The following is a 22,499-nucleotide window of genomic DNA, read 5'->3' as shown; positions in this document are numbered from 1 at the left end:
AGGGGGAGCCCAAGCAATGGAGGTGGCTTAGTCAGTAGGTCAATGTTAACCCAAGGAATTCTGCTAATGTAGCCACATGCTCTAAGCCTCTGTCAACCCTGAGATCTCATCTCATATAACATTCAGGCCAGACGTCATTTCTGAGGCCCTTGACATAGTCTCAGCCACTCATCTCTCACTTCCCTCTATAGCTGAAGATACATGGAAGTACCACAGTTTCTGAAATGTGTGTCAAAGGGATGCTGCAGTGTAAATTCAACCTGACCATGGCTCCCAGACCACCCTCTCCACAATGTAGTCCTATAATCATGGCTAGCTTTAAGACAATCCTGTCTGTTGGTTTATACTCACTGACAGGATGTGGCTCGCATCCCTACCCACTGTCAGGGGATCCCTATAGCCACTGTTCTTCCTACTGCCAGTTGGCTACAGTCTTTTCTCTGTGATGTTCAATGCCTGCTAGATAGGCTGTGGGTGTGCTTATAGGTACCCACTGCTACAGAGCTGGAGCTGAGCAGAGGCAGGGGTATGAGATGGCTGTTCTTCTAGTCTGTTCATTGTGGCTCCCCTCCCCCAAAGTTTTTATGTAAGAGATGGAACTTCTTTTGCACTTGAGCCTGTACATTTTCAAGCTCCACCAACTATTAGTTTTCATTCCAGACCCTAATAAAAAGTCAAGCCTCATTCTCCAGGATTCATTGGTACCAAGATAGAAGCAAGCATCTGTAAGATGCTCAACACAGATGTTTGGGGCTTTGTGTAAGGTTTCAGAGAATAAAATGAAAGTGGTATTTCCTTGGGAAGGTAGAGAAGGAAAGGAAACCAGAACAGCTTCTCCACAACCTAGCGGATGATCCCCACAGAGGATGCTGATTGCCCTGTGTGTTCTGCTGCAGGGTGCAAAATAAACACCACACACAAAGACCACTAATTGCTTCATTTATTCTTCCATTTAGTCAGGGAAACATCAGAGCTTATTCAGTCTCAGAATGGAAAATTACATGTTGGGATAGAAAAGAGCCACACTGGAGGGATGACAGTACAGTTCTGGTCGGGCCCATTCACATGTGTGATTTACCATTGAAATGAAAACTATGTACACATACAAAGACAAGAACTCTAAGAAGCACAGTTGAGGGAACACCAAAATCAGACTTTGCCCTTTCTGCTGCCTAATCTACATTTGCAGATTAAATAAAAATGCAAAGGGACAAAGGGATCTGGGGACAATGGGATCTGGGACTCAGTTTTTCCTGTTTGAGGATTAAAATGCTTTTTAAGCTTAACACCAACCTGGGGCTTCTTACTTGAGAATAGCATACTAATCTCTCTAGAAACACATATCATCCAGCCTGCTTGGTTAGGTATTTCGGTAAATGCTGTAAGATATGCAGAGTTGAAGACTCCAGGAGTCCAGTTCTGACAATACTGCAACGGGAGACCATCACAAGATCCTCAGGAAAGAGACTCAGTGACACATGAAAATAAATTTGGATACTTGAGCAGGAAAGGTTCTGAAACTCTCATACACAGGAGGGGAAACTGAGACCCAGGGAACAATTTTTACACTGCAAAGTTAATGGCAGGAACGCAAGTTTTCCAGTGTTTAACTATTTTCAGATGCTGTGTAAATACATACTTCTGGTATCATTGTTGATGTTGCTTTTATCAAGATTTAAAAACTGTCAATTTTACTTGAGTGAAAAAAAAAAACAATGTGTGGAGGAAACAAAATGATTTACACGGGACACTGATAAATTCCTGTTCACTCTTAGGATTTTTATGCTAAGATAGAGTTAAAAGTCTAATATCTGGATCAAAATCAGGAAACCACAACTCTAGGAACACGTGATGGTATCATATACAGAGATAGGCATCGAAGACAGCACCACACGGAAGGATCGGAAAAGCTTATTAGACAATGGAATGGGTCATGTTGACGATTGGTAGGCTGGTCTATACTGCTCCGTGCTTTCAAATAACACAGAAAATAACACAATGTTGACACACCAGAGAGACTAGTTCAAGAGGGGCTGGTGGAACCCACCAGAAGCGGGCATGGACTGACACATAACATCCACTGTCACCTGAACTGCATGTAAGCCTGCATGACACCCTGTCCAGCCCCACATAGCTCTAGGGGTAGGTCACTGCCAAATGCATGTTATCTCAAAAACTGACTGGCTATCTTTTTTTTTTTTTTTTTTTTTTTTAACGATGATGCATGTGAATCAGAGAGGGGAGGCCTGAGGTGGCAAATGTTTCAAGTGGCTGATAGAGGCTGCACATTCTGAACTCTGGACAAAGTGACAGGGATCTTGGTGTCCCCCGGGCCTGGAGTTTTAGTGATGGGTTGGGTATGGGCTTTAATGTCTGCGATTCGCTCTTTAAACTTCTGTTGAAGGAACTTTTCTTCTCTAGAATAGCTCTTGGCAAACACAGACATCAGTAGGCACCCTGCCATGGATGTGCCCCCGATGCAGAAGAGCACAGCCCCCGCTAGCTTGCATGTGTCCAGAGCGCCATTGTACTGCACAGCATGTGTGTCCACCATCATGAAATCATCTTCACCAAAAGCTTCGATTTTGGGGGGCACAAGGAAGCCCACTGCCAGGACAGTTAGTCCGAGAATCACAAAGACAGTGCCAGAGATGAGTCCGACCTAGAGAGAGATGAGGATAGAGGCAGGAGAAAGTGAGCAGATGAACCCTTTTGCTTCCCCTCCCATTTCTCCAGAGTTCAAGCTATTCCCAGCCACCTTTGATCTGCATGAAAACCCAACTTAATTTTATATCTAATCTAGACTGCTGGAGCAACCAGATCTTGGGGTATGGAATTTAGCTTTTGAATACAAGCAGCACCTAGACCAACCCCTTATAGCTTTCTACTTGTATAAGCTGAAGGAACCTGCCTTTGTTCACATGCCTCACTTGGTGCTGAGGAAGAGAGAAACTTCCCTGATGCCCAGAGCTGGCCTGACTCTGTCCTGTGAAAACCTTGATCTCACCAGAGACTGCCATCTTACAGTATGTTATGTCACGCACAAAACATCTCATAGAGTGTCAACTCAGACAAGCTCAACCTATGGCCATGATGGAAGAAGACAAGACCAGCCATTTCATGATTGGGTCATAGCTTTTACAAAACAGGGTCACCCTGTAGGCTATTCTTCCCAGCCAATAGGCCTATCTGTTATTCTTTTTTTCTACCATGGCTCTCCTCTGCCTTCCAGTTGCTCTTTTAGTTCCTCCCAGAGTCTCCTAGCCAAAGCTACATCCTATCATTCATTCTTTCTCACTCTCTCATTCTGTGCCCCTGTGATATCACTATTTTCACTGCCATATGTAACAAACCTAGCATCCTTGGCAGACAGATGTGGTCCTGGTATCTGGGGCCTGAGAACTCTGACAATCCTTATGGATGCTGATGCCTTCTGAAAGTAAGCAGGAAAGGATCCATAGCCAGCAATTAAAAATGCGGGGCCTCCAGAGGGTCAGTCATTGGCTAAAACAAGACCCACCACAGAGACAGGGGCTGGAAGTCACACAGATGACCCCAGACCAATGCTCTGTTTCTTTCAATGTGTAGTTAAGTGAGTAGAATTTGTCCAGATGCCAACATGTTAGAGCAACACATGGAAGATAAACTGCCTCAAGTCAAGATCTCCTTAAATGCAGTACAGCTGTGTTAGGTTTTCATTTATGTAACCAAATGCCTGGCAAAAGAAACTTATGAGAGGAAGGATTTGTTTGGGCTCAAGTGGATATGGCTCAGCATAGTGGGGAAGGCATGTCTGGGACAACTCCATGGCTATGAAAGCATAAAGCCACGGCTTGCTCACATCTCAGCAGGATGCAGAGGAAGGGTGTTCAGTGGATGTGACAGTTACGCTTGGTTGTCAACCTGACTACATCTGGAATCAGCTGAAACTCCAGCATCTGGGCAAGCCTGTGAGGGATGCTCTTGATGGGATGGATCATTTAAGGTGGGAGGAGCCATCCTAAATCTGGGCCTCACTTCCTGGAGTCAACCCACTCGAAAGGATGAAGATGGAGGAAGCACTCCCTTTGTTGCCCACTTGCTCTCTCGCTTGCTGGCAAGTTCACGCATTCTATTGCTGAGGCATTCATTCACTGTTGTCAGAACTTGTTTGTGTTGGATTCCAATGTAGACCAAACGCCAGCAGCTCTCTAGGAATTCTCCAGGGACTCCAGCATCAGACTGAGACTGCTGAGACACCCAGCCTCATGGACTGAACAACTACTGAATCTTTAGCCTTTTGGTTAGGAGACAGCCATGCTTAGACTATCCTGATTTGGGTGGCCTGTAAGCCACCCAAATAACAATCAGTTCTGTCCTTTAAAGAACCCTTATTGACAGTCTCCTCTTCCCCTTTACAGTCATTCTGGATGTGCATGTGGTGATATGAGCCCACACATGAAGGGTAGGTAGCCTCCCCTCAGGCTGGCATCCTGCAACTTGTACTGGAATCATAGAAGCAAAGTTACTCAAACATTTGTATCAACATTTTTCCTACTTATAGAAATGACAAATGATCGTAATATCTACATTATGACATTGTGAAGATTAAATATGACTGTTCAAAAGCACTTTGCATTTGGCTAGTAACAAACTCTGATGAGCAGCTATTATGATGTGGAAAAAACCCTTTGGTTAACAGCATTATAACAGTTACTTAACATTTGGAATAAAGAGTAGTTAACATTGAAATAAAGATTAACTACCAATTTTTAAAAATGTCTTTTTTTTTTCATTCCCTCCCATTCCTAATTGCTTTACGTTTGAGTAACAAGGCTAGAAAAATAAACAAATACATACTCCTACTTAATCTTGGAATTTAAAGTGGGTGGAACTTTAGAGGCGGTACACTGATCGAAGACTTCAGCATCAGTGTGCCCCAGGCACCATGCTAGATGCCGTGTGTTTAATACAGCTGCTTAAGAGAAGTAGAAATTTTCATAGTCATTGTCAGAAGCTGCAGCCTGTAGGGTCGAAGAAGTGCATTCCAAGCTTCTGTAGTCAATACAATTTGGATCAGTGTGAGCCCCTGCTTTTCTTATGCCCGTAATACTCTGCCAATTACTATTTTGTACATTTCCTGCCTATTATTTATTTTAATATCTAAAAAGTTTTATCTACCATATACGGACACATTTCCTTTAATAGGATATAATGAAGAAACTAAAAAATGAAATAAGCCAGTGTTGAGACTAAATACAAGCAGAGAAGCTATTCTCGGTAAGATGCAAGTGACAGAGGAAAAATTGGATTGTAAAATTATATTTTGAATTGCTAAAAATGATGGTAAGTAATTCACCTTCAGAGACTACCCATTATTTATAACTCTTCAAAAATGACTCACATTGGAAAATTCTGGAAGCATAAACTAAATTAACTTAAATATCCATGGTGATTCGCTTCCCATGTCACTAAATTACCTCCTTCCTTAAGAACTGATACTGAAGCTCTGATTCCAAGAGGGACAAAGCTGTATCAGTCTTGGTTTTACAATTTCTGCACAGCTCAGGAAGCAGGAGCCCTGCCTTTTCTGTCTTGTCTCTTCAGAGTTCATACTCCAGCCTGACTCTAAAGAAAAACTCTTGATTGGCAAACTCCAGCCTCCAGCCTACTGAAAGTGGACCCTAGTGACCTCAGCATAGCCTTCTTAGCCGAGCAGCACACAAGACAAAACCCAGTCTTAGAATATCACTCACAAGCTAACAGCCAAATATGGCTTCCATGTGGACGAAGTTCTGATCATTGTCAGAACTGAAGACTGACTGACCAGGCAGAGGCTATTTCCTCCCTTATTCCCACTGGGGTCTCAGAGGAAGGAGACAATCATCATTGGGTGTCTGCAATCAATGCAAATGTCATGGAACCTCTAAACAGTGTGCCCCAGAGAGGGACTGCAACCATGTTAAGCCATCAGAAGACAGCTTGCCACCGTAGGCATGGAGGAGTAATGAATGAATCATGATGAAGCTGCTTCTTACAGCCCCATGAAAACCACCAAGGGGAGGGCAGGTGGACTGTGTAGACTGATCCTGATATTATGTTGGAATATTGGAAGGAATTAAAACTTGGGGATGAGTCTGTCAGGCAACATGTGAACTGTATCCAAACCTAGTTGTGAGTTGAAGCAGTCTTAGGTCTAAGAGAAAAATCAGTAAAAAGCATAACCACAAAAGGTTCATTAAGAGCTCTAAGAGAGCACTGAAGTTTTCAGTGTCAGGTGTCTGGGAGGGTTGCAATGCTGCTAGAGACGTTCCATCTAGGTCCCAAGAACATCCTCAGGCTATGGGGTGGTGGGACCAGTCTTGGTGGCAAGTTTGAAGGACCTCACTAGGTGTTGGTAAACTTCCACAGCAGCAGCAAGGCCAGTGTCTTGGCTGTGACTCCCTATGTCTACCTGAGCTATGTAGAGCATGCGTGAAAACCCATTCCCTGCTATAGCAAAGGAGTGTTGGCTAGAGAGGCAACCTTGGATTCCAGAAAAATCAGTCAAAAAAATTGCTGTTTTTTCGACCAACATTTCCTTCCTTGTTTCCCAGTGCGCTGGTGAAGTCTGAATTCACAGTGTGTGCCAAGCTAGAAGGCAGAGCCAGCAGCCAGCCTCTGTAGCACAGCTGCTTTGGCACAGAGGAGGCAATAATGACTACTGGAGGCCAGAAGCAGCTAGGCATGGAGGAACAGCCTGTAGGGGAGAAGGCTGGTTGGAGCTGGGCATGAAGGAGCCATCTGTGATGGAGAGCATTCAAAGCTCATGGGGAGTGAGAACTGGATTTTGATCCTTCCCTATCTCTGAGGACTAATGTAGCTTTTTCTGTGAGTCCTGAGCGAGGGACTCTGCTCATGACAGCAGCAGGGTCTTGTTCATTGTTACCTACCTCTCCCCACCCCCTAGATTCTGAGCTCCACCAAGTGAAATTGTGATGGTGATGTAAAACTGGTTTAGCTGCTTCTTCAGGCCTGACTCCACCCAGTATGCACAGTGACCCTACAACAGATTAATGAACTTACCCATCAGCCCTTGCACTTCACAGAGATTGACCCCTCTAGCACACAGACAAATGTAATAGCTTCCAAATTCAATAATTATTTTAGTTCCCATGCTCACTCCTTGGGGGTCACTCCTGATCTTGACATCCTATGTTAGTCTTCTGTGATGCCTGAAAACTGCATTCTGCTAATTATTAAAGCTCCTGAGTCACAAAGACTATCATTTACATTGGAAATATGTGTTTGCTGCAGATTATGAGGCACTCCTCAAATCTAAATTCTATCTTTTTTCCTCATCATACTCAGTATGCTATGCGGCTATGGAGAAATTCCTACTGCATCCAAGGCTGATGGTGAGCCTCTGAACACATTTCCAGATCACCCATGACCTCTGCAAACCCACAAACACCCTTGCTCCACTGCTTGCTCTGCCTGGGTCTCTGCTGTCTGCTGTGATCTTCCACCCTTGGAATTTGCAATGCACTTCTTTTTATCATGATACTGGATGCCCTGCTTCTGCAGATGTGCAGGGAGTCTCTACTGGGAGCAACTTCTCCAAACTGCACCGGATAAACACTTCCTCCCACTTCCCAAACTCTGTGCTCTCAATATGTACTGTAACCACTTTGATAAAAACAGTTAGCATACTGGATTGTAATAACTTGAGTTATCTGCTCCTTCCATTAAACTGTAAATTGCTATATCTTATTCAGAGGGAAGAATGGATGCTATTGGTCTGTTGTACTTACCAGGTGGTCTAGATTCTGGACATTACATGTGTAAGATAAAAGGGGAAAATATTAAAATCCCAATGGAGTTGTCATTGATTGTGAGTTCTTTATTTTCAATCCACTGTTGTATAGTGTTTAATGACTTTGCAATTCCCAAATCACACAGTAGTGCTTTGGATGTGTGGTGGACAAATAAGCTTTTGTGGAGTGAAAGGATAGCACTGAGATAAGTGCCACATATAGATGACCCGGGAGGGCAGAGTACAGATTTGAACTCAGGCCCATGTGATTGTGATCTCTGTTCTCATTAAGCCTGTCCAGTCTGCTCACTGCTCAGGAGCTCAAGGGTGGAGTGCTAGCTAACAAGGGACTGTGAGCACAGCCCCAAGGGACAGAGTGGCTCCACTTTTATATTTCCACAGCGGAGGGAAAGATGTTGCAAGCAACTTGAACCACCTATTGTTGCACGTTGAAAACCAAGAAAAACCATTAAAGAAGGTCTTACTGGGCCATGTGTGCAATGGGGGCCTTTTCTGTATTATTACAAAGTTCTTCCAGAGAACAGTTCCACTCAGCCTGCTTTGGAAGTTCCCCAGAATGGCCAGGGGTAGAGCTAATGTCACCAAGACAGACTCCTTAGGCTATGCAGCCTGGCACTAGGCTTCTGTGTGCAGCTGTAGAGAAACTTCAGTCTGTTTCTCTAACACAGGCCTAACACAACAGGGAACAAATATTTGGGCTTTACTTGTGTAAGATAGAATGGTAAAATATTGACATTTTTTAATGGAGCTGGTCATTTACTGTGAGTTCTTTATTTTCAATTCGCAGTTGTATATTGTTTAATGGAATTGGAGTCCTCCAAGTCGCACACCAATGCTTTGGATGTACACAAGGGCCCAAGTGTTATTTATGTCAGTGGCATTGAAAGATATTGGCAAAATAGACACATTCCATTAATTTGTACAGAGAGAGAGAGAGAGAGAGAGAGAGAGAGAGAGAGAGAGAGAAGGCAGAGGGGAGGTGAGAAGGAGAGAGTGGAAGGAGAGACCTCAGAGAGGAGGGAGGCAATCACCTATATACAAGGCATACCTGATTCTAAGTATGTATTCCATTGATCTGGGCCAATAAGGCTTCATCTGAGCTGAGATTTTTACAGAATAAGAATACTGGCTTGTCTAACTCTAATACAGATTCCGTGACAACAGAATGATTTTGAATTAACACAAGCCTCGGGTCATCCACACTAACTATGTTACCTAGTATGTAATTCACTAGATATCCAGTTTTATTTCTACTTCACAACTTAGTATTCCAATTGGCATGAAGCGATGGCCGCTAATGCAGCCAAATCTTATTGAAGGTACAGCAGCTGTTGTCTTAAGCACTTTCTAAATACTGTCTCGAGTCTCACATTATTTACATGGGAGGTGAAGTGTCGCTACCCAAAGTGGGAGAGCTATGCAACTCAACAGCATGGGTTTGCATTCATATGGCTTGAGACGGGAATCTATGCTCACACTCGCTAGGCAGAGCCGCCTCTTGCTACACAGTATTAACAATGCACTTAAGTTTAACTCAATGTCTGGGTAAAAATGGTGGGATCTTTCAGAATAAGCACAGAATCTTGGAGATAGAGGAGCCCCCAGGCATCCTCTGAGGATGAATCTTCTCAGTGTCCTTCCGTAAAATTTTCACTTAAGCACTGGCACATTCCAGTATCCTTTTCTCTCTATGCTCATTGTCTTTGCTCAGGTTGTCCTGGCTGGGACCTTCTGTACATTCTATCTGTGAATGACCTCAAACACATGAGCTGAGACTGTAGGTTGAAATGGCCACTCGAGGTCTAGCTCTATGGGTGTAGTAGTTCCCTTCAGTGAGCCAAAGCCACACTCATGGTTTCCACCTGTCCCATGCCTCTGCTAGGTGTCTCCACCTAAGCAGCCACTGCACCATCCAGGACACAAGCTCATGTTGAAGCTCTAAGACCTTCTTAATGGCTTCTTTTCATTAGCATAGTTTGACAGCCTGGTCATCAAAATCTCTGCTATGCTGGACTGTTTTAAACCATCATTGACACTTTCCTAAGCTAAACTACGACTGTTACTTTAACCATATCTGAACTCATTCAGCTGTGTTTGCCCTCCGATGTGTTTTTTTTTTTTCTGCTCAGTAGCCAGAAAGGCAGTGAAAATATTAGTTACTCTGACTTCTGCAGATGGATATCCCTGTTTCTCGAGATAAAAGCCCATGTCTTCACCATGGTCTACAAGACCCCATAGAAACCATCTGTGCTGTTATTGTCTAAATTTGTTGTATTCCCCATTCTAACTCTGCTTCCAGACTGGGCATCTTCCCTCTTCCCATGGGTTTTGGGATTGCTATGTTCCCAGTGCCAAATGACATTCAGTCTGAAAACATTATGGTCTGCTCCACCAGCCCAGCTGTGTTTGCTCTGATTTTATGTCTTCTGCATACCTTTCTACATTTCTGCACCTCAATCTTTCTCACCGTCTTCCTCTTATGTGCATGACTGTTGTCACTTGACATGCTGTTAGGGCCGTTATGTGGTCACACCAGCATTCATCTCTCTCTTCTTCCTGACTGCGGATGCTTGGGACTAGCTGCCTCCGGTCCATGGGGGAGGGAGGGAATCTTTTATTTCCTGTTTATCATTTCTAGCACTTCATCCCAATCATTATAAAGATGGAGTCAGTGCTAAGTATCTCTTGAGACATGGCGTGCATTTTTCTAATGAGGCACTTCAGAGAGACTCACAGTCCCCTATATGGTGATGGCAGAGCTGGTGTTATGACTTCAGGGCCATATTTCAGCATTAATGCTTGCTCAACACCATTGTTTCTTTCTAGTTATTGTTACAAGGGGTTGACTGATACTGAGTTAGTTCCTTCTCTCCACACTGTGGATAAGACACTTGAAAGAAGCAAGTGAAGGGGCGGGGTTTCTGTGGTGCACTTGAGGGAATACAATCTGCCATGGCTGGAGAAGGCTTGGCTCCTGACTCTAGTGGCAGGGACTTGCTCCCTTTGGATAATCAGGGAGCAAAGTACAGGTAAGAAGCCAGGATAGGGAAAAAACCTCAAGGCCCAGTCTCCAGGGACCCACTTCGTCCAGATGAGATCCCCATCTCTTCAACGGTTTGCAATCACCCCAAACAGTATCAGAGGCTGGGAACCAAATGTTCAAACACAGGCGACAGTGACTTTACGCATTTAAACTACAACAGATACCTATCCAGACTGTAAGAACACAGTGCTCTGTATCTGAGTCCTTCACTGTTAATGACTGAAGTAGCAAGTTAATGGCTAGCAAGACTACTAATTGTCTGGCCTTAGAACCTACTCCTGTTTAACCAGCTCATCAAGTAATTATGTTGTATTTAAGGGCTTTCTTTGACCCCAAATTTATAATCTCCTTTTCAAGGGAAGAGTAATGCGTTCAATGTCAGTGAGATTGAGGCACACACAGAGAACCTCTCAGTTCTCTGTAGCTCCAGTATTTTCCATATCTGATATTTATTTTTTTTTCAATTGCTGGTTCCTCACCTTCCAGAATACTGAGCTCCACCTGTTAGGCGATCTCTGGATCTGGAAATCATCCTCATACTCCCAGATAGAGGCAGTGCAGTCCTCATAAAACTGATGCAGGTAGGACCGAACTCCATAGCGCTGCTGGTACCCTCCCTCGGTGTCAGCCTGGGCTTGCCTGGACCCACAGGTGTTGCTGCAAGAAGTCATCTTCCCAACTGGAAAGAGAGCATCCACAATGATCAGCCCCATGGGCTAGTTCTTGGATCTCAGGATCAAAAGGCATAGTAAATGCAAGAATAATTCCAGGCCAACCTATTCAAACAATTCTCTCTCTCTCTCTCTCTCTCTCTCTCTCTCTCTCTCTCTCTCTCTCTCTCTCTCTCTCTTTTAAAGCAAACAAGCATCTTCAAAGATCCACCTACCTTACCATCCACCCTTCTCTTCTGTTGAATGTAAAATCACCCCCAGTGTTCAATGGTTAGAATTGGTTCTCCACAAACAAAGGAGATACACCAGCTTCAGTCACTTAAATTACATAAAATAAGAAGTGGCAATAAAGGAGCCCTGACAACAGACCTTTAATGTAAGAAATTTATGGGCACTCCCTGGCCATGGGTAGAATTTGTCTCTGCTTGTCCTGGATTTTTAACCACATTCCTTTCTAGACTGCATACAATAATCCTCTTAGCGCTTTCTGGTTTTGTGTCCAGAATTCATGTAACATCTTCTGATATTTTAACTAATTGCTAAGCCATATGGAAACCTTGTTAGAAAGCTGTGGAGCAACTTACATGCTTTGTTAACCACAAGTGACTGGGCCATTAATTTATACCTCACTAGGTTCAGCACCATGTATTTCTGTAGTTATTTGTGGATATGTCTGTCCTCGTGGGTGTGAACATTTAATGCAGACAATAGACCCTTTTTACTGTTTCCTTCCAAGTGTCTAGTATAAATAAGACTTAGGAAAAGTAAATAAAGCTGAGCTGCCTCGGGAACTACCTTTGTAAGATGGAAATTTAAGATTGATTGGTTTCAACTGTTACTCTTGGAGAGAACAGTTTAAAAGGACGTGATTAATAATTTATGTTATTTTTAAGTAAAACTTTATTTAATGTGTTTGGGTGGTTTTTTGTTTTGTTTTGTTTTTCTGCACATCTTAAGTGCTTGCATGCCTAGGACCTGCTAAGGCCAGAAGAGGATGCTGGATCCCCTGGAGCTGGAGCTATAGGTGGTTGTGAGCCACCATGTGGGTGCTGGGAACTGAACTGCAGTCCTCTAGAAGAGTAGCCGGTACTCTTAACCACTAAGCCCAATGTTTTTGTTTATTCTTTTTAGTAAGGAATTACTGAGGGGTTATAGTTTTGGTGAGTGAGAGATTTCTCAGTTCTATGTTCTTTGACTTTTCTGATCTCTGTATAAGCAGATAGTTAGAAGCAGGAAATATTTGGTATTTTTCAGTTTCTTGTAGATCATTTTCCTTGTTTGAACATAGACTGTATATGACAAAGTGAGGCCCAAAGCTATTTTCTCACTAGAAAGATATTTTTTTTCCAGAAAAGTCTTGGACTGTGCTATAATCTAGGCCAAGAAAGAGGCATTAAATGTTCTGCTTGCTTACCAAGGAACCAGCCAGTAATGTCCATAGGACAAAACTGTTCTTTACAGTTCTGACAGATTTCTTTGTGGTTACTCAGTTTGGTTGGATAATGTGATGGTTATCTTGATTGCCAACTTCAAAGAATTTAGAATCACCAAAGGAACAAACTCCTGGGAATGCCTGTGAAAGGTTTTCCAGATTAAGTTCACTGAAGTGGGAAGAATTTCTCTAAAAGCAGTTAGCACTAATCCTGAAGACATGGACTGAATAATGAATTGAGCACTGGCATTTATCTGTCCTTCCTGAACATGGATGTAATGTGACCAGCTGCCTCAAGTTCTTGCTGCCATGATGTGCTATGGCCTAGAACAGTGAGCCAAAATAAGCCCTTACTTGCATAGGTTGCCTTTGTCAGTGTCTTGTCCCAGCAACTCATAAAGTAACCAATACAGACAGATGATGGTGAAAGGTGAGAATAGTCCTATGGGAACAAGGAAACTCAAAAGAGCATTACTTTATAAGTACCCCAGCCACAGGTGAATTTGGTTAGAAAATGTAATCAAAATTGAGAAAGTATGCTCTTGGTGCAGAAGAATGGCACTGCAGATGGGAACTTGCCTCATCTTTCTGTACGCTGGCCAGCATTGCACTTGGCACCTGTGCACTTTCTTGGTTCACTAACAACTACCTCTAAAAAAAACTCATCCTGGAGAGCATGTCAGGAGAGGTAAAGAAAGGTAAGCACTTCAAAGGGAACTTTTAGACATTCAGAGGGGTTTGACTTCACAACTAGTCGAGGCTTTAGAAAGCATTTTGTTTGCTTGCAGCAAAGCCTGATGGATCAAAAGATTGGTACCTAACCTTGTATCTTAAGTGCTAGGATGACCTCTTCAGTACCTTCTATGTAATGCTTATACAATGAATCTGATTAATAAAAGCCTATTACCAGTGACACATAAGTAGGATAATTTTAGAGTTGCCTTCTTTGAAGACATTCTAATAAAATATTTTTTTTTTTAGTCAACTGGAAATTGGGTTGGTATTACTAACTCTGCTTTGTCATTGAGGAAACTGAGGTATAGAAAAATAATCTTGCTAAAGGTTACACTGTGAGTCAGGGAGAAGACAAAAGATGACAGTTACTACAGTGTGCAGGAGCTTGGTCTGAATCATAGGCTTGTGTAGTCAGAATCAACTCACCTAGATGGTTTATATAATCTACACGTCTCTTGCAGAACACCAGAGTTTTTAACATGAAGAAAGATAAAGGCTATAGGAGGAATGAAAATGTCCTTTATAGCAACAAGAGGAGCTACTTTACTTGGATGCTGGAGTTCCCACGCTTGGGACTCAGCTCTGATGCTCAGCAGATCCCTGAACCTCACTGTATTCATTCTCTACCCAGCTCACTTCCAGCATACCTTGTGATACTCTTTAATTAAACTTTAAAGATAACAAAACAGAACAAAACGCCAATTTGAGAGAGAAAAACAAAAAAGCAGCAGAAGAAAGTGCCCTGAAGCAAACATTTTGATCCTGAGCATACATTCCACTTCAAAATGGACCATTAGTGATGCTGGATGCACTCCCAAAGAAGAATCTTGCTGACCCTCACTTCATCTTCCAAGAGCACAAGGCATGAACAAGAAGAACATAGCCTGTGTCATGTGAGCTGCATAGAGCAGAGAATGGACTCAGGCACTTGTTTCTGGTCATGACATCACTTACAAACTTATTAACTTCTCAGGGATGTGGTTTCATCATCCTTGCAATAAGAAGGTTGGACTGGACTAAGATTTTATTTCTTCCAGATGTGTTTCTCTAGGAAGTTTGGTTACACATCTTCAGAGTGAGCCATTTACTTTTTGTTGGGTATACACTTGAGCTTATGATTCTCTACCTCCTCGTGGACTGTCAGTCCCAGACACGTCCTTAATTCCAGTGTGTATGAAGTTTAGCTTGATGTGAATATAAGCTGCTACCTAGGTTTTCTACTTGAATTAAACAGGCTGCGTGCTTACAGACTGCTTGTTAAACACACCACTTCAGTATCATACATGTTGTCTTCAATAGTAGCACCTGCATGGCAGGAGGTGTCTGAGAAAATTCACATACCTTCCTCAAGATACAACAGATAGGACTGATGTCTGGAAGAGAATGACTTTGTAAATGGGTTTTAAAAATTTACCATTGTAGATGGAGGGTGTGGGGGGGTCTAAGAACCTCAACAGAGTTATATAACTCAAAGAGAAGTTAGTAAGTCAGAAACTAGCTGTCTCCATACAAAGAATGTTATAATTATTTGGAATCTGTTGACCGACACCAGTGTTGTTAGACAAAGGATACATGAAGTCATGTCATAAAGTGATTTTAAAGCTAGTTAATTACTAAATGATATGCAATAAACTAGGACAGAGACAGGAACACAAAGCTGGACAAAGGCCTTTGAATAAGTATTCCCTTATTGAGCAAGGCTTTGTTACCTTGTATTAAATATCTGTATTTCAGAAGTCATAAAACAGTAGCATCAATGTTATTTGTGGCTATTATTAAGAGACAGACCTAAGGGGGCTCTGTTATTTAGAGAAAGCTTTAGAGGTACAGGCATAAAAGCAGATTAAGAAGCTTTTTAGAATTATATTTAAATGACATACTATTGATATATAACTTGTAAATATTCAAGCGGATGCTCTTGTATTCTCTTTGGGAGTTTGGGGGCAGCAAGATCTCCAGGTTGACATTGAATTAACTGTCTGTGTACCTGAGACTAGCCCTGAACTTCTGAACCTCTTGCTTCCACATTAGGAGTGCTGACCTGCACCGTCATGCCTGGTTTGTGCAGGGCTGGGTATTGGACCAGGGCCCTGTGCATAGGAGGCAAACATTTTACCAACTACTTTATACCTCCAGTCTGGAATCATGACAGAATCCAGACAAGATGCCATCTGTGTGAACCTATTTGCTCACCTGTGAAGAGGGATTTGTTTGTATTCTCCCTGAGGGAACGTGTAGATTGACAAATGGGGACTATCCACAGCTTTTTTCTTCCTATTACTTCTCTTCAACAAAATAGCCTTCATGTGGAACATTTACAGTAGATGAGAGGACAAATACTGAAACTGACCCCACCCCCTGGCTAGACAGACAGATCCCCATGGGCAGTGCTGTGAGTAATGCATCAATGCACTGTGGTATCAATTGTTGAGAATTTTAATTTTGGGCTAATATATGCAGTTATTTTCATTTTATTTTAAAAGTGCTCACAGTCAAAGAAATAGAAATAAGTCTTTATACCTCCTGCAACTCTGAGGACATCACAGGCATCACACTGTTTATCTTCATGGTCTCCTTGAGAGAAGGGAAGCAGCAAATTGAGGCACAAAGTGGATGAGTGTTTTCCCATGGCTCTATGTGTGAGTCACTTGTGGGCCAGGCCCTGTTCTCTTTATTCACTTTGAAATAACTCTCAAATTTTCAGACTTCTTTCTCTCCTTCAAAATAATTCTGAGCTAATGAGAGTGACATTCCCATTAGAGTCACTTTCCACAGGGCTGGTGCTACAAGGTACAAGGTATAGACACAGTCCATTGAGACCATTTAACCAGAACCAAACCCAAAAGGTCACATCCCTTAAAAGACTCTATGAGATTCACAGTGCACACAGGAAGGCATGAAAGCCTGCTAAGAGCCTTGGCACTTTGAAATTGAGCATTTTTGGGTTACAGCATGATCATAAAACTTGAAATGTGTTTCTACCAAAGGATATTTTCTACCAACAGATATTTTGTCTTTTTGGAATAATTATAGAGATAGAGGCTTTGTAGAATGAGGTCTTTTTTAATACTCTCTCTGCCAGTGCATTCACAGTCACTTTAATAATTTAGAAAATAGGAATAATAGTATATAATTAGTTTACTCATTATCAGTTGTCTGAATCTTTCAAGTGATGGTTATCTATCTCTACTTATCCACACATCTCTTACCTATACATCTATCTGGCATTTTCTATCTATAGTGCATCTAGCCACTGATTATCCTCTATCAATTTTTCTACTCATCCATATAAGCTATTATCTTCTATCTATCTATACATCATTTGTCTACTTATCTATATCATTGCTCTATCATCATCTATCTTTCTTTCTATTATCTGTTATCAACCTACCATCTTTTTCTTTATTTTCTACCTGTCATCTGTCTATCTATCTATCTATCTATCTATCTATCTACCTATATTAATAAGTCATGCAAAATTCAGAACCAAAATAAGCATTCTTCTCTTTTAAAACTCTTCCTTATCTGCATTCACAGATGACAAAAGCTGACTCTTACCTTCAATGTTCTCCTTGTCCTCTGCCTGTTTATTCTCTGATCTTTCTTTTAGAAGCTCATTCTTCAATTCTATTTAAGAAAAAGACAACAATAATTCTGCAGATATGACCCAGAGCAAAATAAAAAATTTACAAGCCACTCACAAAACCTTTGACCAAGATCTTCTTGTGAAAGAGCAGTGACGGCTTTTCTTAAAACAAAAACAAAGAACAAAACCAAAGAAAGAAAGCAAACAAAAACAAACTCAGAGGTCTAACTTATGTTTTAAAACTTTCTAATGTCTTCTTGTGATAATTTTTGGCCTGACTGAAGTGACATAAACCTAAGGACTTAGTGAGCCCCGGTACACCATACAAGTGCTGCTTTTATCTTGGCACCATTGTTTTCTATGAAGTTGACAACACTAACTTGCCTGCCCTGCTTATATCACACACATTCCATGTGAAAGATGATATCTTGTTTCCTAGACATCTTATAACCGCTCTGCAAACCAAATGAGCTTTCCAATCCCTGTGTCTTCCGATAAGCTCACATGCATCACACCCTCAGCAAATCTCTTTGGACAATTTACTCATTGTGTTTAGTTTAACTTCCACATCTGTTCTCTTCCTATCATGATCTCCAGTTTATTCTCCAGCTGCTCAAGAGAAGCAGGTGCCTGCACAAAATTCAATTAAGAGACTGCTGCTGGCTACTGAGCATTGGTTTCCTGCATTACTTTAGTCTTGTGAAACAAAACAAGCAAGCAAGCAAGCAAACAAACAAACAAAAAACAGAGGGCCAGATCATCGAAAAGGCCATTAAAAATCCTGTTGAACAGATGCCCATTGCATTTGTAGGAGAAACCAAAGGTTAGAGGGGAGAAGGGTAAGCCAGACATAACAAACTGTCTTCAGTATTTCTATAAGTCTGTAATGAAGAATAAATAGCTGTACCATCTTCAAGACCCATTTCCTTGCTCCTGAAGTTTGGGTGGTATATGAGCCAGCATTATAATCTGGGAATTGAATTAACAAAACAAAAGAAGCCAGTTAAAAGCTCACTACTCTCTTCTGTCTCCCAGATTTCCCTCTTTACCTTTTCTGGTTTCTGTCTCTGTCTTTCCCTCTCAGCAGTGTCTTTTCCTTTACTTGTTGTGTCTGAAGAAACTGATGGTTTTGGTCCTCTACCAAAGTACTGGCTTGTCTGGAGCCCTGGGAGCTCTCCAAGGTCCTGAAAACATTGGCGCCACAGAGCCAGGAACCAATTAAGTCTAGTAGCTGTTCCAACTCCAGCTGGTTTGTGAGGTCGCCAGCCTTGGTCTGACCTCCACCCTGGTGTCCCTATCCAACAACAAAAAGAAGTAGGCTCTAAGGTCATATCAAAACAGCTTTAGACATGGCTAAGGAGGGCTGATAGTGGTGATTTCGGTAAAGAACAGGTCAAGTCAGCGTGGAAAAGAATTCTAAAAAGCCTTGCAAACTCTAAATACATCTGTTCCTTACTGAAAATACAACTTTTCTTGTCTTAAAGGAAGGAAACTCTTAAGTTTTTAGCTGTACAACACCCAAATTCTTACATAACATAGACCACAATCCCCCAAAGCATGAAGTTGGTTGCTTCAAATTGCCACATTTTTGTGTATTTTAATCTCTCTCTCTCTCTCTCTCTCTCTCTCTCTCTCTCTCTCTCTCTCTCTCTCTCTCTCTCTCTCTGTATGTGTGTGTGAATAAGGAGGGAGAAGAGGAGAATCTGGGGTGGAGGAAGTGGAGTGGAAGGAGAGAAATTGATTGATAGAGATTTGTGTGTGAGGAGGGCGGGAGAAAAGAGGACCAGAGGAGGATGAGGTGAAGAGGTAGCCCCCAGAACAGCCCTCAGCCCTAAACCCTCTCTCTGCCTTACCTGTCCCTCCAATCCCCGACCCGTGGAGCAAGTGCAGCCAACCTAGCCGCAGATCTCTCGCTGGGGTCCCATCACCACCGCCACCACCGCCGCCGCCGCCGCCGCCGCTGTCGCCACTCCCGCCTCTCCAAGCTCAGCTGCGCGTGATTGACAGCCAGCGGCTCACGTGCCCGCGCAGCCCAGACGCGCGCGGCCGTGAGTAGGGGCCGTGTCCGCGCAGCGCAGGCTGGAGACTGTGGGAAGGGCCAACCTGGAGCACCGCCCCTTCCTGTGGTAGCTACTTGTCCCCACCCTGGCCTTGCTGGGCGCCTGCTGGCTCACTGTTTACCTTTTCCTCCTGCTTTCTTTGGCTCTGGCTGTATTCTGTCTCAAAGGGCCTTTTCTCCCTCCCAAGGACAAGGGATTGAACTCTGGGCCATGAGCTAGCGCTCTACTCCTGAGCCATACGGCCAACCCTCTTTCTATTTTTCTTTGAGACACGGTCTCAAAAGTTGTACAGGCTGGTTTTAAACTCTCTCAAGCCCCGGCGGGCCTTGAACTTTTGACTTTTGACCATCCACTTTAACCTCCCAAGTAGCTGGGATGACTGCACCACCAAATCTGTTTTTGTCGTTTTAAAATAGATTTAAAAAAAAATGAACAGCAAGAGATGGTAGTGCTCACCTTTATCCCAGCATTTGGGAGGCAGAGGCAGGGGGATCTGTGAGCTTGAGACCAGCCTGGTCTACATAGGGAATTCCAGGACAGCCAGTGATACATAGAGAGACCCTGTCTCAAATAAACCAATTAATAATTAACAACAAAAATAAAGGTGACCAGAGAGGTAGGTAAATTCAGTGTCCATTTCTCCTACTCCTCGGAGTTCCGCAGAAGCCTCAACTCTGTTTTCAGTCCTATAAGAGACAGGGAGTAAGCAACTGGTCTGGACTGGCAGCTCAGTGTTCAACAGCCAGAACCTTCTCTCTGCTATATCTTTGTATTTCAGCTCCTGACTTTGCCCTTGACTCTGACATCAGGAAATCTAAATGTATGAGAGGAAGACAGATCAGAATAATAAATTAAATAATAATATTTAAGAGATGAAAAGGAATGCTTGAAGGCTACCACACCGGAGTAACGACCTGTGAAAATGTGTGTAGGTATGTACACGGTAATACATAGTAACACTATATATTATATACTGTTACACAGTAAAAGCTGAGTAAGTTCCAGGGACTTGAAGCAGACCACTGGTAAGTGATACTTAATGAGAAAGTCATGTATTATTAATGTTTGTATGCATATGCTCTGAATAATAATAATAAAATGATACCATAGTTACCAGTACCTTGTTAGGCATTGCTTTACCTATACTATGTATATGTTCATCATATATGTAAGAAATCTTTACTGCCTGTGGCAGTTTTCTATGGTAGGTGCTCTATAACCCCTATTAAGCAAGTGAGAAGGCTGAGGTAAGAGAAATATATATATACATGGCACAGACTCAGAATTGCTTACACAGGTCCCACAACCACTGCTATGATTTCAATGAAGTGGGCCCTATACATTCACGTGTTTGAACATGTGATCCCTAGCTGGGGTGGTGTTTAGCAAGGTTGTATGATTGTAGGACCTTTAAGAGATGGAGCCTCCTAGGAGGAAGTTGGTTAAGGCTTGAGGTTTATTTGTTTTGTTGTGGGTTTTGTTCTGAAACAAGGTCTTAATGTGTATCCCTGGTCATCCCGGAACTCTGTATGCAGACCAGACTGGCTTTGAACTCACAGAGATCCATCTGCCTTTGCACCAACTATATCCAGTGGAGAATTTTATTTTTTTAATACATTTAAAAATTTTTTGAAAAGTCTTATATATTTATCCAATGTGTATTGATCATTTCTATCTACCCGTCCATCTCTCTAGTAACCGCCATTTTACCTCCTCCAACTTCATGTCTTTTTTGTTAATATTGTTATTAATAATTCGAGTCATTATTGCTGCCCAGGAGCACGAGGGTAAGTGGCCACCCAGTGGATCATGTGCATCCTACCAGAGGTCACATCTCCAGAAGGGAGTGACATTTCCTCCCTCCGCAGCTAATCAACTGCAAAGAGCTCCTCTGATACGGACGAAGGCTGAAAGCCTTTTACCCGTCCATGCTTGAATTTTGATTGGCTTGGTCTTGTGCAGGCTTCTGGAGGTAACCACAGCTGCTCTGGGGAGATGACTGCAACACCTACATCATGTACAGAAGCCAGCATTTCCTGGCTCTTCTTCCTGTCTGCTGGCCCTCTTTCATTCTGCATCCTCTTTCATGAAGACTCCTAAGCTTGGCATGGTAGGAGGTTGGTATGGATGAGCCATCTACAGCTGAACACTCAGAATTATTTATACCCAGCACTCTGACCAGTTATGAGTCTTTGAATTAATCACAACCCACTTCAAAAAGAAGTCATTCTGACCAAAGTTGAGAGCGTCAGAAATCGACTCTCTGGGTCTGTGACTTCTGCCAACTGAGCTAAGGTCTTGGGGTTTTATAGTCCAGATCTACTTCCTGTCTATTCTGTTTCTTGTTCTGTCAAGATGTGGAAAGGTTATGTGGGTGCACAAGCCTGCCATGTGGAGCTGCCTGCCCTATGCCTTCCCTGCTGTGGTAGACTGAGTCTCTTAAACTGTGAACCAAAGCAACACCTTTCTTGAAATTGTTCTTTGTAAGATATCTGGTCACAGCATATGAAAAATAATGAAGCTACCACAGGGAGGCAGGAGATGGACTGCAGTGATTTCCTGTTTGGAGAGGATCAACATGATAGGTGTTATTTTGCTTATTTCCTTGGCTCCACAGAGGTTTCAGGAAAAAATCCCAAGGAACAACCAACTTTATTCTTTAAATAAACAGTGGACCCACTAGAATCAGTGTTAAACAAGTGCTTGGAGAGGGATACAGAGGGAGTGCATCATTGCTTTCTTTGTTCCCTTTGTTCAGACCTACATTCACAGTGCTCTCTAGTGCTACTTACACCCAATTTCCTCCTCGTCCGCAGTCAGCATAAGGAGCTCACCTCTCAGGGTTTTAGAGATGCTGTGCATTGGCTTCCTTTCCTCGAATTCCCTGTGCAGATCTGATGAGCATTTATTCTTAGAAAAAAAGCATGGCTGTGCATGTTTTCACCGCCTCAAAGGTCCCTAAAATCAGCACATCTGCAAAACTCCAGCTCTGATGTGCTCTTCTTCTGGGCTTCTAGAATGATGTAGCTGGCTTCTGATTGTCTGACTGATGCTTGGTAATTGCCCTGGTTTCCTTTGGAAAGCATCCATTGGTTCAGAATGGTAGGCTCATAGTAACCTACATAGACCTGAATTTTAAATTCTGGGTCTACTTGCTTCCTACCTGTTCAATTTGGA

At 42.6% G+C, this 22,499-nt stretch overlaps 1 protein-coding gene across 3 annotated transcripts; it reads right to left on the bottom strand.

Moving 5' to 3' along the window:
* Positions 1 to 2,168: 2,168 nt before the first annotated feature.
* Positions 2,169 to 19,262, bottom strand: Nrsn1 (neurensin 1). 3 transcript variants are annotated; one of them, XM_076939224.1, is made up of 5 exons: positions 19,116 to 19,262; positions 17,235 to 17,303; positions 16,197 to 16,250; positions 11,318 to 11,517; positions 2,169 to 2,662 (listed from the first exon to the last, which is right to left on the bottom strand). In XM_076939224.1, exons 4-5 carry the CDS (start codon positions 11,507 to 11,509, stop codon positions 2,264 to 2,266), a joined length of 591 nt encoding a protein of 196 aa, XP_076795339.1. In that variant the 5' UTR covers positions 11,510 to 11,517; positions 16,197 to 16,250; positions 17,235 to 17,303; positions 19,116 to 19,262; the 3' UTR covers positions 2,169 to 2,263. The 3 variants fall into 3 exon arrangements, with proteins under 3 accessions (XP_076795339.1, XP_034365462.1, XP_076795338.1); XM_034509571.2 differs by lacking the exon at positions 16,197 to 16,250 and having other exon boundaries at positions 2,170 to 2,662; XM_076939223.1 differs by lacking the exons at positions 16,197 to 16,250; positions 19,116 to 19,262 and adding an exon at positions 18,312 to 18,335 and having other exon boundaries at positions 2,170 to 2,662.
* Positions 19,263 to 22,499: the final 3,237 nt, after the last annotated feature.

The sequence above is a fragment of the Arvicanthis niloticus genome, chromosome 8, assembly GCF_011762505.2.
Source record: "Arvicanthis niloticus isolate mArvNil1 chromosome 8, mArvNil1.pat.X, whole genome shotgun sequence".
Classification (NCBI taxonomy): Eukaryota; Metazoa; Chordata; class Mammalia; order Rodentia; family Muridae; genus Arvicanthis; species Arvicanthis niloticus.
This window is presented reverse-complemented; position numbering and strand designations above follow the sequence as displayed.

Coding starts and splice junctions, on each gene's coding strand:
- Nrsn1 (XM_076939224.1), bottom strand. CDS start 11,509: ATGACTTCTTGCAGCAACACCTGTGGGTCCAGGCAAGCCCAGGCTGAC. Junction 2,663..11,317: donor GGAGCTCAGTATTCTGGAAG/GTGAGGAACCAG, acceptor ATCTCTCTCTAG/GTCGGACTCATCTCTGGCAC.